This window comes from Cryptomeria japonica, chromosome 2 (genome assembly GCF_030272615.1).
Source record: "Cryptomeria japonica chromosome 2, Sugi_1.0, whole genome shotgun sequence".
In the NCBI taxonomy this organism is placed as follows: Eukaryota; Viridiplantae; Streptophyta; class Pinopsida; order Cupressales; family Cupressaceae; genus Cryptomeria; species Cryptomeria japonica.
This window is the reverse complement of record NC_081406.1, coordinates 264,457,648-264,472,398: the sequence shown is the minus strand read 5'-3', so window position 1 is coordinate 264,472,398 and position 14,751 is coordinate 264,457,648. Positions and strand designations below refer to the sequence as shown.

The window sequence follows — 14,751 nt, the reverse complement described above, 5'->3', positions numbered from 1 at the left end:
CCTCTCCATGGACAGAGCAAAAATGCGCCCAAGTCAGGCCTGGGGCGCTGAAACCAAGGAGGTATTCACAAGTGCAATTTTCCGCCTCTCCATGGACAGAGCAAAAATGCGCCCTGGTCAGGCCTGGGGCGCTGAAACCAAGGAGGCATTCACAAGTGCAATTTTCGGCCTCTCCATGGACATGGCAAAAATGCGCCCAGGTCAGGCCTGGGGCGCTGAAATCAAGAAAGCATTCACAAGTGGAATTTTCCACCTCTCCACGGACAGAGCCAAAATGCGCCCAGGCCTGGTCTGGGGCGCTGAATCCATGAAGGCATTCACAGGTGGAAAATTCATGAATCCTTGGCATGGTAAAATTTCACCCAAACAGAAATTTTGAAATTTTGCCTAAGGCACGAATTCCAAGGAGTCAAGGAAGAATAAAAAGCAAAAATTCCCCTCGGGTGAATTTTCAATTATGCTATTTTTAGACATCAAATCCCGGCCAAATATGGAATTTTTTATAGATTCCGAGTCGGAACGAAATTCCCCATCCAATGAACCTGACTCCTAAAATTTAGGAAGATCCCTAAAAAATAGGGATATGGAGAAAAGCCGAGAAAGTTCCTTCGACGGCACGAGATGACAAGTCAGAGTGGAATTGAGCAAATCCCGAGAAAGATCCTGCAATCTCCCTCCAAAATTGGAAAGCACGGAATCAACGAGTTGGCAAGAGGAATCTTCCAAAGCATGGCGCATGACTGGGAGCATTTAAGGAAGATTCTAAGTTTGAACTCCCACGCATGGGAAACTGCCTTGCATGTTATAGTGATTAAGGAAAGTATGACACGCCATAAATACAGTTACTAATTTGATGCCTCTTGAGAATTTTATATAAGTTGGAAAAAACACTTCATTTTTCACATGCGAAATTCAGGAAAGGAAGAGTGAAGAAGTGAAAAGTTTTTTATACTTAAGTCTCTATTTCATCATTTTGAAATATTCCCAGGATGGCGGAGCCTAGCAGGACAGCTACTATCTCCAAGCAAGCAATGATCAAAGCAGAGACGAAGGGTTTTCTCCCCCATTCTCGGTTGAATTCAAGATGGGAAGAGATCAGTGATACCGACTTCGGCATGTTCAACTGGGCTGCATTCAAGATAAGAATGTTCGGAACTACAGGACACAATCCATCTCCGACAGCTATCAAGATTGTGAGAAGCGGAATAGTTGGAACAGCTGGTTTTCCTCCCGCCATTCAATGCCCAGATCTAGTCTTGGAATGTGCAGCACGTTACAATCTGGAGCGGAAGACGATCTCAACACCAAACGGCAAGTTACTGGCAACATTGACACCAGAAGCGATTGGTGAAGCCTTTGGAATCCCTTCACATTACTCCATGACATACAGGACCAGCAGCGGAGCCCAAGCAGTCTATGAAGCAAGCCCACTAGATTTGCTGATTTGATCAACAAGCAATGGTTGTTGAAGCCTAGAGTACACGTTTCCAAGATGCCCAAAACTCTCACAATCTTCGAGTTCAAGCAGGAATATGTGGACATGATAAAATGCTGAGCAGAGTAATGGGATGCTCACACACGGTGAACTTCGAGCCTTGGATGTTCTTCTACATTGGCGAGATCATGAATTCTAATACATTGATTGACTGGGCTAGATTGATCAGCCACTACTTGCACGAACAATTGAAGAACCTGTAGGAGAAAAAGTCTCAGTCCTTCTTCATGAGTTCCTACCTATTCTATATGCTGGCACGAAGGGGTGGATTCGATGGACTACCAGCAAGAGGAATCATGAGCTGCGGGCCAGCTCAGCTAAAGGTGCATGAATGTTATCCTCAACTACATCTCCACAATGTGAATTCCTACAAGTTGGTGAATGACACCTTCACCATGTACCTGACACGACTTATGCAAAATAAGTTGCACATGAGGTTGTCTCCGCAAGCAAGTGCTTTGATCCAGAGGTATGGCGCCACATTCTTGCAGTTCCCCAAGTTCACCTACATCAGGACACAGGGTTTTTCCTTCCAATCTTACAAATTGCCTAGATATCCGTCAAATAAGCTTATATTGTTCGAGCTCATGAGGCAATTGATTGCCTACGATCAGCTGCAGAAGAAGAAGAAGAAACAATCTATTGAATTTCCAATTGTCTTGGGGGATTTCATGGAGATATGCCCAGGATTGGAAGCCGCTGAAAGTGCAGCAAGCGAGTTGGCATTCTACCGACTACCATTTTACACTTCCAAGGCCCAATATGATCCTTACAGCCAGATCAGGAAGGTTGCCAGTGTCAAATTCATACATAGATTTCACTTGGAAGATTACTGGGCCGGTGTCGAGGATGACTTTGAGGTCCGGAGAAGAATGCACTCCAGACTACCCCTTGACACCATCAGAATAAGTGAGATCCATCAAGTGCCAGACCAAGTGAAGGAAGACTCAGATTTGATGCAACCCGAATTCGAAAGGATAAAAGATCAACCTATCCTATCGCCAAATTGGTTTAAGCCTGAGGTAGATGATTTGAACATTTTGGCTAGGCCAGTGCTAAAATTCACTAAGCACTGGATTGACAGGCAGACAAGAAAGTTGGTTGAAAACCATGTCCCTCTGACATACCAGCTGATGGGAAATCTAGATTCTCACAGCGAGGCAACTGAAGACTCTTCACAGGGTCAAGCAGGAAGAGAGGCCCGGATAGACAAAGGAAAAAGTGCCCCAAAGTGGCCAAGGATAACAAAGACGAAGGATGCTCAACAGAAAGTCCCGCGCGAGGTTCAGCAGGAAGCCCAGCAGGAGGAGCCTCCACAAAAGAGAACGAGGACAGGAAGCGAACATTCACCAGTCAGCTCCGCCAGCGTACAAGAAGTAGAAATGTTCCCACATCCCGCAGGCCCACTTCCAAGAAATGTTCCAACACCTGATATACTTAGCATCAATGCTTCACAAGGCCGTCATCAACCAAGAAGTCAAAGGCAAGAGGTTTCCCCACGCCTGGAAGAAGTTCGCCAGGTTAATTTCATAGAGACTATCCTTGGCGAAATGGAAGAGGAATCTCAAGAGCGGGAGCATGCAGGGGAGTACAGCCTCCGGAAAGGAAGGCCCCCCGAAAGTTTTCCAAGGTAGTCAGGGAAGAATCTGGAGCTCGGACCTTGCACATTGCTGAACCTGCTGTGGATAGGGATAGGAGTGAGATCAGGCAGGAAGATTACGTCATCAGACAGGTGGATCTTGGCCATGCTTCCACCGGTCAAGTAATGGGAGATTTCCATGATTCTTCCTTTGCCATGAAGGAGAAATTGCTGAAGACAAAAGCAAAGTATAAGCGGCTGAAGGAGGAAAACGGACTTCTATGCGAGTATGTCAGGAGTTTCAAGAAACCCCTCAAGGAAGCAGGTCCTTCATCCACTCCCCCTCCCTTCCTTCCCAAGGAAGTAATTGATGATGCGGAACTTACAAAGGCAATGGCACAGAATTCCCGAGAATGGGTAGAGGATGTTTATGCTGAGGCAGGGAAATTTGTAGAAGATCTAGCTCAGCTCCATTCGAGGTTCATGGCCCTCCTAAGTAGGTTGGAAACAGCGGAAGGACTATGGGAAGATGTTGATGTCTAACAAGACTTAACCATTTCCCGACTCGGGGCTCTAATGAGGACTCCAAGGCAAACACTGGTAGACGGGAAAGTAATCCAGGAGAATGAAGCCTATGACTTTCCCCGATGGTTCTACGCCATCTGTTCAGGGAAGAACACCCTTGATAAATTCAGCATTGATTCCGTCACCTTGAAGGAATCTATCAGAGGGATACAGGAAGAAATCCTCAGTGCCATGGAAGCTCTATTTTCAAGGAAACTCAGCAACGGGGGAATAACAGTGAATTCCTTGAAATCCCAGTTACATGATTTCTTCTTCGTCGGTTCGTTTCCCAAGGAACATTTTGCAAATGTTTCTTCATTCTCCGGTATGATGAAGAAAACACAGGAGGCCATGGCAGATTGGGAAGGTTTCTTTTCCAGAAGCGAAGAGGAGATTGCCTTGATGGAATTCAACATCGAGAATGTGCCAAGTGTCTCCATCAGAGAATTGGAGGCCGTCGTCGGTAGGTTCACTACTTACGCCATTAATGAGCGAGATAATGGTCGTCCGTTTTTGGACGAAAGTCTTTTGACTGAACCATGATGGCGTATTTATGGCTGAAGAGAACATTGACTAGACGCGGGACCGGTCAACGTATGTCACCACAGGATAAGGGAATCTTCTTGCATGTCGTCCTCTCATAATGGTTCTATGACGGATTCTTCTTGCATGCCACCGTCACTTGGAGAGTAATGGGCATTTATGACGACGTTAGTTATATTTCGGGCATGATCATCATCATAGGCGCTATTTTAGGCCCTTTCAAATTTATTGTAAGTGGGCATAGTGGGTTATTGAATGCAGATTCCCACCTTGTTGCATCATGTGTGGAGAATCTTTTGGGCAAACCCTAACTAGGGTTTTGCATGTAATCTAGGCTTGAGGCCTATATGAGGGGGTGACCCCCTCATTTGTAAGCAGGAGAGACTATCGTCAGAGATTGTTGCTAAGAGTTTTTGAAGCAAACACTTAATACATTGTTCAATTGTTGGTGTGTTCTCGTGTTGTTTTGGAACTCGCATGGTCTCGTTCTCTTCATAGATTAGATTTGTTTTCATGCAATTAGATGAACTGGATTTGATAAGATCGCTGGTTGCCAAATTCGCGCTCATACTTTTGGTGTGCAGCTGATTGTTGCATACTGTGCAAAGTTAGTCTGAGCCTCGTTATATGTGTATGTTCAACTTCGATTGTTAGAAGAGATTGTTCTATCTGATGGTTTCTTTTGACGATTTGAAAATCCTTAGCACTCCCCCTGAAGATTGCACCGCCTTTGTGTAAGTTGTGCTTTGCTGGCGAAGCGAAGTGCGGTTGGATTTTGCACAAGTTTGTCCCGTCTCCTTGTTCCTAGGATTAGATTACCTTTAGTTTAGTTTCCCTCTACCCTATTCCTATTTATTTTCTGCATATTTCAAAGTCAAAAAAATCTAAAACTTAGAGCTTCATTGCAAATCATCCACATCAATAAATTCTTGAGCTTGAACAAATTTCTTCGACATACGTAAGGCCCCTTGGATTACCACCAATCACATCGGCCAACTGAGTCACATCCGCAGCATAAAAGGAACCTTGGAGTCGGTTGTCTGATTCTCCTACTATATCAGCATGCAATCGTACTTTGATCAAGAGAGAGTGAAGTGACCGTTTGGCAACTTTATTCTGTGTTAGATGCGGTCATAAAAAACACGTCAACAGGTCCTTCAACAAATAATAAATCTATAAAATGTCTAGTAGAAGATAAATAAAGATAACTCTACTAAAAACTAAATATAAATACCACACTCAAAGCATTCACTTCCTCAAGTTTGATATCCATACCAATAAGCAGGCTCTCTCATGCGAGGATTATAGCATCCAGGTTTTGTGGAGACACTCTTTTTGCCTTGTTGATCAGATCCATCTTTCATCTCTAATCTGTTTCCAGAAGACTCAAAATGCTTCGCTTGTTGATTACTAGTCATGACATTTCCAAGTAAGTCCTCATCTTCATTACTGTTGTCATCTTCAGAAGTGGAAGCATGAACAGGATTTTCTCCATCATCGGACTCTGAATCACTTGTGGCACCATCTTTCATGAAATCATCAAGGCGACCAAAGTCTGAGCTTTCTAAACTCTGAGAATTAGTATTTTTGTCATTTTCTGTCACTTGGTAATCTTCTTCCTTAACATCTACAAAGTGTTCATAGTCTTCATCATCATCCTCAGGCTGAAGAACTGCATTCCTGTAAAGACCCAAGTTAAAATTGGCTTTAATAGATGTAGGAATAAAACATAATACCTGCATTACCATTTCACAGCCCCCAATTCCAACAGTAGGAAAGTATTATACCAATCTGACTTTATAATTCCAGAATTAGAATTAATTAACTATAGTTACTCACCAAAGAACAGGTCTTACTTTTAGCAATTCAGACAAAAGTAAGAGACATGCACAAGCAAATTGTGGGGGCTGTTGAAGAGCAACCTGCAGAAAAACTGACAGCAACATCAATAAGACAATCTTACTGTTGAAAACTACATAACAGATAATATCAGAATCCTAGGTCCAGTGTGCCTAAGATCATACTGAGAACTGATGATGATGTCCTGAAATTTGCTGATGCTAGATTTAATCCTGATAGTATTTGTGTAAAGAGAACAAGGTATAATTCCAGCACTACTCTGGCTGTATTGGACTCAAATAATTGGTATGCTCTTGAATTGTTACTTAATAAAAGTCATGCAGAACAGAAGACAAATCCATATGTATTTCCAAGTGCAATTGGGTTAATGTTTTGCTCATAAGATTGATCAAGACAAAACCATGACCTTGCAAAATAAGTAAAGACAATGTAGACAAACCTGCAACAAGCGCTTTGAAAATGCCGCAATTCTCTTTATGTTTATATCATTCTTCAATGCTTTAAACATAAGACCTAGCAACATTTCTGTCTGTATAGAAGGCAATAAAAAATATATCAGCAAAATGTGGAACATGAAAGATATAGATTACTCTGAACTTCAAAGAAATATTTTGAGCAATAAATTAAATACATTCAAGTTTCCAAGACATTTCAAATCTGATCATTTTTCTACTACCCAAGGGATGCCAAACTGACATTGCTTTGTACAAGAACATATAAGAGAGGGGGCCCTCTTGAGCAAAGTTGAAGAACAAATGAATTAACACAAGCAAACATTGGGCCATTTGCAATTGTAATGATCCTGGTATCAATGGCTATCCTGCATTCATCAAGCCTTTACTGACATTTATGGTCAGGAGATAAATATTGATCAGTGCATGCCAATTTACAGCATTGGAAAATATTGAAAGGAAGAAAACCAAAAAGGAAGCTTCAAGATTTTTAATTATTTCTAGCTATATGTCTTGATAAAATAATGTAGCAGCGTGTCTTGATAAGCAAGAAATGTGTTGGTTTAAGAGCTTACGCACATTGCTATAAGAATGGTGTTAGACATGGGTCCAACCATATTGTACTACAGAAAACCTAAAACCATAGCACTTGGATGTGGATCAGATCAAATTCCTCAGCAACAGAGCTACAAGCATCATGAGTGGTAATTGGTTGGATATTTGATTACATCAGAGCTGAACGCAGTGATTGGCCACAGATCGAATCATATTTGGCTTCAATATATAAAGATGCATCTTGGATGGGGTAATTTAAGGATTATACGCCTATGGACCTGTTATTTAAGCATTTCTTCTGATATGGAATACCAAATCTAATGTTGTTCAGATTTTCCATCGCCTCAGTATTAGATTCTTCATCATTTGATTAGAGAAATCCAGTTGTGTAATGCCATTTTGTATCAGACATCTTATATTTTAGTCCTCTATAAAGGGTGAATGTTAGGGGAAATTTCAGCTAATGTAAATGTCATCTTCCTCAAAGTCAGCTAAATAGTGATTCAGGGGTCTAAAGAGTTAACGCATATCCCTTTTCTCAGGCCCTTTTATATTCCTAATTCATAAAACTAAGTTACCAGAATTGTGGCCTAGGGTTAGGGTGCAGGGCTGGGTTCGAGCTGGGTCCGGGACAGGGTCCAGTCCGGCCTCGGGTGTGTCGCAGGGTCGTGATGGTGGGAAAGTGCAGTTGCCAGAAATCGCGTAAATTTTTATCTTTGTGCCACTCTGTTCCTTGCCGTCACCTAATTGATGTCACTTGAAAATGATTCATGTTCCACGGTTCCTTTCGTAGCCACTCCTTAATCCATCTAATTATTTTAGATATTTAATAATTTCCTTAAAAAATGAAACCTAAATTTCCCGTAGCCAAACCTTAATCCCTCTAATTATTTTACATATTTAATAATTTCATGTCTTCAGGTTTCCACAAAAATTGTCTATCGTAAGATGTGGCTGAAAAATGAGGTTCTGATTTGTTTTAAGTTGTTATGTAAGATATTTAAGTTGTTTATGCATCTCTTAACATATTTAATTTGATCGAAATTTAAGTTTCGTATTTTAAAATATTTAATTTCAATTTTCAATTATTATTATATAAAATTTAATATGTTCAATTATCTAAATTAAATTAACAAGTACTGTATTGTTTTATTTTAAAAATAAAAAATTTAAATATTTATTATATATTTAATATTTATTATATATTTAATATTTATTATATATTTAATATTATTTATGTATTTAGAAATTTTGAAAATAAAACATTGTATATTTAATATTTATTTATAAATTATTATATATATTATTATGATATTATTAATATTTATTGGCAATTATAGATTTAAGAGTCTTCTTATAGTAACTACACTGATACAGTTTATATTTTATAATTTTGATATTTGAAATACACACACACACACATACAGACATCCCCGTGCCTGTACCCGTGGAAAAAAAATGGCGTACCCACGAATCCAAATCCTTAACCGTACCTGAACCCTAACCGGCAACTTAGTCATAGAACACACTGGGATATGTGGAGGATCCCAACTCACATGTTGTATTATGCTAGGACCCAACACTAACCAACTAGTATAAGAAAAAATATTCAAGCGATCAAAAATCAAATAATAATGCCAATAATATTAATAGGGGAAGCAGAACCCCAGTTTGGAGAAATAAGAAAGAAAGGTAAATAGTAAAATGGCAGCAGTGTTTTAATATGCACATGTTCCTAGAGATTGCCTCAGAGACAAGTATGAAAACTACACATCGAATGTCGTCTAGGAGATCAAAACAGAAAGAACATCCTAAACAAAAATCAGACAAATAATCGGAACAAAATTAAACAAAAAAGACAAGAATGCATTCACAATTGCAAAGGCTGTAAATAAAAAGGAGCTGGCTGCGTCTATCAAGAACTGATGGATGCAAGACAATATTCATGATGTGGAAGAAATAAACAAGTAATATAATGACAATGGTTGTGTTAAAGCAGACAAACCTCTTGGATAGGCAGAACTCAAATGTTAAATCTGACAAACATTTAAAGATTATAAGAGAAAGTAGAGAACCAGCTTAACAAACACAAATTGGAAACTAAGGATTGTCATCTCCATTGCAATAACTAACAACCTTAACAATAGAAACAATGATAATTGTACCAGATAAGTTATAGTCGGAGAGTATATCTCAAGGCAAGCACAAATATCAAGAGAATCAAGTGGAAATATCCCTACCTTGGGATAGGAAAGTAACTGACAATAAGAATTCAGATCAAGGATTTAGTCCACCGAGCCACCTTATTAGATAGACACATTTCTGCAAAAGATTTGGAGTAAGCCAAGGAGGGCATCATTGACTTGGACAATATTTAGATTAAAAGTTGCAAACTAGATCATGATTACACTAATCACTGAACTATTGGAACAAGAAATCTCAATTGTGAGCAAAGATGCTGGATTACAATTCAAGTTTGAATTGACCTAATATAGAAATTGGGAAAAAGAAATCCAGTTAAAAACAGTCTGATAATATCCAGTTTTAATTCGGTATATATAAATATATTGATTAATAATAAAATAAAACTATTAATATTATTTCTTTGAATAATAAATTTTAGAATTATAAATTTCTAGTTATAATTTAATCAAATACTATAGACCATAGATGACACACTCGCAGAGTACTCGGCGAGTTTTTGAGCTCTGCAAGTTTTTCTGACTTTAACTCTCAGAAAAAACTCGCCGAGCTTCTTTAAAAACTCGGCTAGACTAAAAAAAGAGGCCCAAACATGTCAAAAAATTATCAATTTTTGTTTTTTCAGGTCAGTTTCATTCTCTTCAAAAGAATATACACATGAAATATAACATTTAAGTATAAGTGGCATTTCAATATGTCTTTTTCCTTTCTTATACTTTGACACCCGACGCCTTTATAAAATAATAAAAGTATTTTTGGCCTCGCGGGGTTTTTTGCAAAAACTCGGCTAGACTAAAAAAAGAGGCCCAAACATGTCAAAAAATTATCAATTTTTGTTTTTTCGGGTCAGTTTCATTCTCTTCAACAGAATATACACATGAAATATAACATTTAAGTATAAGTGGCATTTCAATATGTCTTTTTCCTTTCTTATACTTTATGACACCCGACGCCTTTATAAAATAATAAAAGTATTTTTGGCCTCGCAGAGCGTGCAACGGGCGCTGCCCCCAAACCCCCGTCGAAAAATATAGGGGGAAACTATGCTGATGGAAGTAGAGAAAATTTAACCTCTGAGTCTGATTATACTCCAAGACCATATAACAACATAATTAGCATTGAAGAAATCTTGGTATTATACATTTTAGAGTTGAAAGTTTGAAACTATGAGTATGAATGATGAAATTTCAAATATTGTGCGTTTGTAGATCTCCACCAAGATCTAGACCTATCTCTCTACCCCTCTTTTTCTCACCCTCAGACCCCAGCGAGGGGTGCTACTTTCAACCTAATTTTAATTTGTAGATGCTTGGTGGTAAAGTTGGGGTGGAAATACCCCAAATCTCAAAAAAATTGCCCTTAGAATCTTATGTCAACCTTGTAGTTCATCCAGTTGTGAGCACAATTAGAGCTTGTTTGAAGCCATCAACACGAAGAAGAGGAGCAAGCTAGCTCAAAAACACCTCAATGACCTTGTCTTTGTGCAATATAATCTTCAATTGCGCGTAAGGAAGGTAGAGGAAGTAGCAAGTGGTCCACTTGACTTGGATGATATAGATCCTTACAGTGATTGGACATCACAGGAGCAGCCTCCATTGTTTACTGAGGATGACAACACTAATTTGGAGAGGCAAGCTATGGAGGAGGAGGGGGGTGGATTTGGTTTCATGCTGGATGACATTGAGGAGGAAGAGGATGAGGATGAGGAGTCATTGCCAATGCCACAAGCAGGTGGAGACATAGCTTCATCCAGGATGGAGGATGAGCCAGCCATACCGAGCGAGGAGGCACAGTCACGCCCACTATAGACTTCTAGGACTAGACCCTCTAGTTTTACCTCTCCTCTAGTTTTACCTAGAGTTGGGAAGAGGAAGTTGTAATTGTAATTTGTAATGATGTATTTACTTTTGGTTTTACAAAAACTATTTACTATTTTGCTTCCAGCCATCAGCATTCCTCATGAGGATGCGATTTTGTAGACACTTTGCATTTAAACATATCTAGAATCAGCTTGTTTCTTTTGTGTTATCATTTATTGACTCATTGGATGCATCTTCTCATTAAATTTTGCAAAAAAAATGCATTTTTTATTAAAATTAAGCGTGTTTTTACGTTGCCAAGTTTTTCGCCGAGTTTTTCCGAGTTTTTCTCGAGTTTTCCCCGAGTTTTTTTCCCAGGGGCTTGGCGAGTCGAGCCAAGTCGGGAGTAGTTCAACTATGCTATAGACACTTTTTGATATATTAGAGTTACATGTTACAAGTAATAATCCTTTATCATATCCCTCATTAATGCAGTGATTGGTAATAAGAAGAATAAGAAAATAAGTATATGGGAGCCCCCTCAAGAAGTCTTCTTGAAACTGAAATTTAACATTGTATCAAAAAATAACATGGGTCAAGCTGATGCAAGGGTGATCTTGCACATTCAAAAGGATGCTTTTGTTGAAGGAACATCTTTTTTCCTAGGTTCCAAAACTAAGAATGCAGTTCTTTAAGCAGTTAAATTAGCTAAATTTGTGGGATGTAATCACCTTGTAGCAAAAGGCAACTCAAATTACCATATCTGGGTGCAATAGTGAAAGATAACTGCTTAGTCTTACACAACTTTTCTTTTATTTATAAACCTACTAACACAGAGATATTCGAATAGACAGATGGATCAGTCAGATTGCTCATCACTTTCAATACAAATAAAAATATTATTTCCCAACATAGATAAAGCATGAGGCCAGTCACATCTAGATGTAAATTCAAACATATATTCTATTCAAGACTTTAAAAGAACCTGTCAATCTGTTGTAGGTTTCTCTGGACCAGCAAACTGATGCAGTTTCCTGCTACCAATCAGATGATTTCAGACCTCCGATATCTGGAACAAGATAATCACTTCAACAAGACCCGAACACTATATGTATTTGCCCTTCTTACCAAACAACTTTGATCATATATTCGTCTTTCCCAAATGACTCTTCTCCAGCACTCGCATGAATTCTCCACACAACAATAAAGGTCGGCAACTATAGAAACGAGCAATAGGAGGAAAATGCCAGCGTTGAGAGGTGCCTAGGCATTTTATGGTTGTCAAACTTGAACTCTCACCAGCTATGGTTCCACGCAGGCCATGTGCTGTCTCCTTCGATCTTCACTCGGCCAGCATATGTCCTTGTCACTTCCACGACTATGCAAATAAGAAGAAGACCCACGATTTGAAAAGAGATGACACCAAGCTCCAAAGGATCGCACAAGCACAATACTAATCAACTCGATAATATATGCCTTTAATTCATAACATACGAATTGTTTTCCTTTCGCCACATTATCTGGAAGGTTTGACACATCCGCATAGTTAGATAATAATGATGCCTTTCCACTTGTAGCTCAATTGTTTTATTCAACAAACACAAATCCGAACCTTCTGTTGGATACACACATTCAAATATCCCATGCTACAGATATAAAATTCTATTTCTTTGAACCGACTCCTCTATAATGTCAAAGCTTACGACAAATATATTTTTTCCTCACAAAGCCTCTATTTTTCGGAATGTAATAACATTATATTTCAAATAGAAACAAATTTATTTCTTTCTCAACAAACCCTTACAAATTGGTCTCCAATGGAGACTTCACAAATTTGGCACAAATGTAAACTCCGTCACGATACCACCCCTTCAAAAAAACTAGGTTTCTGTCCAGCTCTTCTATCAAACTATTGAAGGTTTCCGTCTCCAAAAAGAATTAGTCATTTATCAAATTCCAGCATGCCCTTGCTACAACCCCACGACCTCCTTATAAAGCCCTCCAAGAAACATATAGAAGATTAGGCCAACTAGAGAACATAATTAAATAAAGTGACCTGATAATAATATTTTATTATTTTATTGTTATTTAATTAAATTAATTAATATTAAGTCATCGTATGAATATTTTATTTATGTTTTGATAACTTAATAAAAATCAATTTAATTAAATGTCACCTTAAAAATTGGTGACATTACAAATAGCAGGGGCATGAAAGACTAGAAATTGCAGAGCATATTAGAATTAGTGAAGTTGATAGGCAACAATTTTGAATCTTTGAGTTTTAAGTATCGTCTCAGAGAAAGTAATGTCATTGTGGACCACGGACCACCTTGTAAATGTTGGAGTTGTTCAATTCCCTTTTTCATCTAAGGTAAGTAAGGATCCTAGGTAATAGGATTTATCATTCTTCCTAAAGGCTAACAAGCTTCATATATTTTGCAACCTATCCCTTTCACTCATCAAAAAATGATGAACCATAATTGTTAAAGGCATGGGTTAAGGCTATTTAGTTGTGCCTACCGTCTTCTCCCCACTTGTACCTTTGAAGCCAACAAGACGATCGTATCTCTATCAGAAAAACTATTATATTTCAGTGGCTTACTAAAAGTTTTTAAATTTTTAGTCTTTAGCATTTTGTGTGCTGGTGGTATTGAAGGCCAAGTTCAGGTGATTCTGGTAGGATGAAATGAGGAATGGTGGGTAGTGATATACCATACAGGAGTGCAATTTCAGATTTGAGGCTTAAACCTTTGTTTCATATCAATGGTTTTTCTACCCTAGAATTTATGAAGAGGATTCTTGATGTACATGGGTTGGGTAACACTAGATTGCTTCTCACAAGAGATTCTATTGCAGAAGCTTTCGCTTCCAGCTTGGAAGGAAGTGTTGCAAACTTGTCAGTAAGAGAATGGATCCTTCACACAGTAATGCCAGATAATGAGATATTTTGTTTTGAAGGTAGTTCAGAGGAGGAGAATTGAAGGAATGTACCAAGTAACTTGGGAAAGGCAGAGCTGTCTGGTGGCCCTCAATTGGATCTTGTTGACGTGTTTTTTATGGCAGCGTCGAACACAAAATAAAGTTACCAACGGCCACCTTATTCTCTCTTGATCAAAGTGTGATTGTAAGCCAAGATTGCAGAAAGTTCAAACAATCGGCTCCAAGGTACCTATATGCAACGAGCGTGACTCAATTGTTTGATGTGATATACTGGTAATCCAAGAGGCCTTACATACACTTAAAGAATATCAGACAATTTTGCAACTTCAAGGAATTTAATTTGCGAATGACTTATTGATGAGAGCTCTTTTTTGGATTTATCTTTTTTTTTTGGGTTTAAGATATGCAAAAAGTATATAGGAAAAGGGTTTAAAATGCTATTCTAATCTAATCTAAATTTAAGAACAAGGAGACGAGGATTGCTCAAGCAAAACCAAACCACACTTTGCTTCGCCACTAGAAGAGAACTACACAAAGGCAGTGTAATCTTCAAAGGTTGTGCAGTAATTTTTCACACCACCAATGGACACCATCATAGAACAATATCCACCCAATGATTGAAGTTAAGTTCACACATATAAAAGGCTCAAACTAACCTTGCAAAGTTAGTAACAATCAGGTACTAACAAAAGGTATGAGCAAGGGTTTGCACTATAAACAATCTCATCAAATCCTATTCATCTAACAACTTGAAAGCAA

At 38.6% G+C, this 14,751-nt stretch overlaps 1 protein-coding gene across 2 annotated transcripts in view; it reads right to left on the bottom strand.

Moving 5' to 3' along the window:
- The window catches only part of LOC131056095 (protein SLOW WALKER 2), a 136,544-nt gene that overhangs the window by 33,829 nt on the left and 87,964 nt on the right, over positions 1–14,751 (bottom strand). For both annotated transcript variants that reach the window (XM_057990434.2, XM_057990435.2), the window contains 3 exons: positions 6,481–6,570; positions 6,021–6,103; positions 5,457–5,861 (listed from right to left, as the gene is read on the bottom strand). In XM_057990434.2, coding sequence (XP_057846417.2) covers positions 5,457–5,861; positions 6,021–6,103; positions 6,481–6,570 — 578 coding nt within the window. The remainder of the gene's footprint in view (positions 1–5,456; positions 5,862–6,020; positions 6,104–6,480; positions 6,571–14,751) is intronic.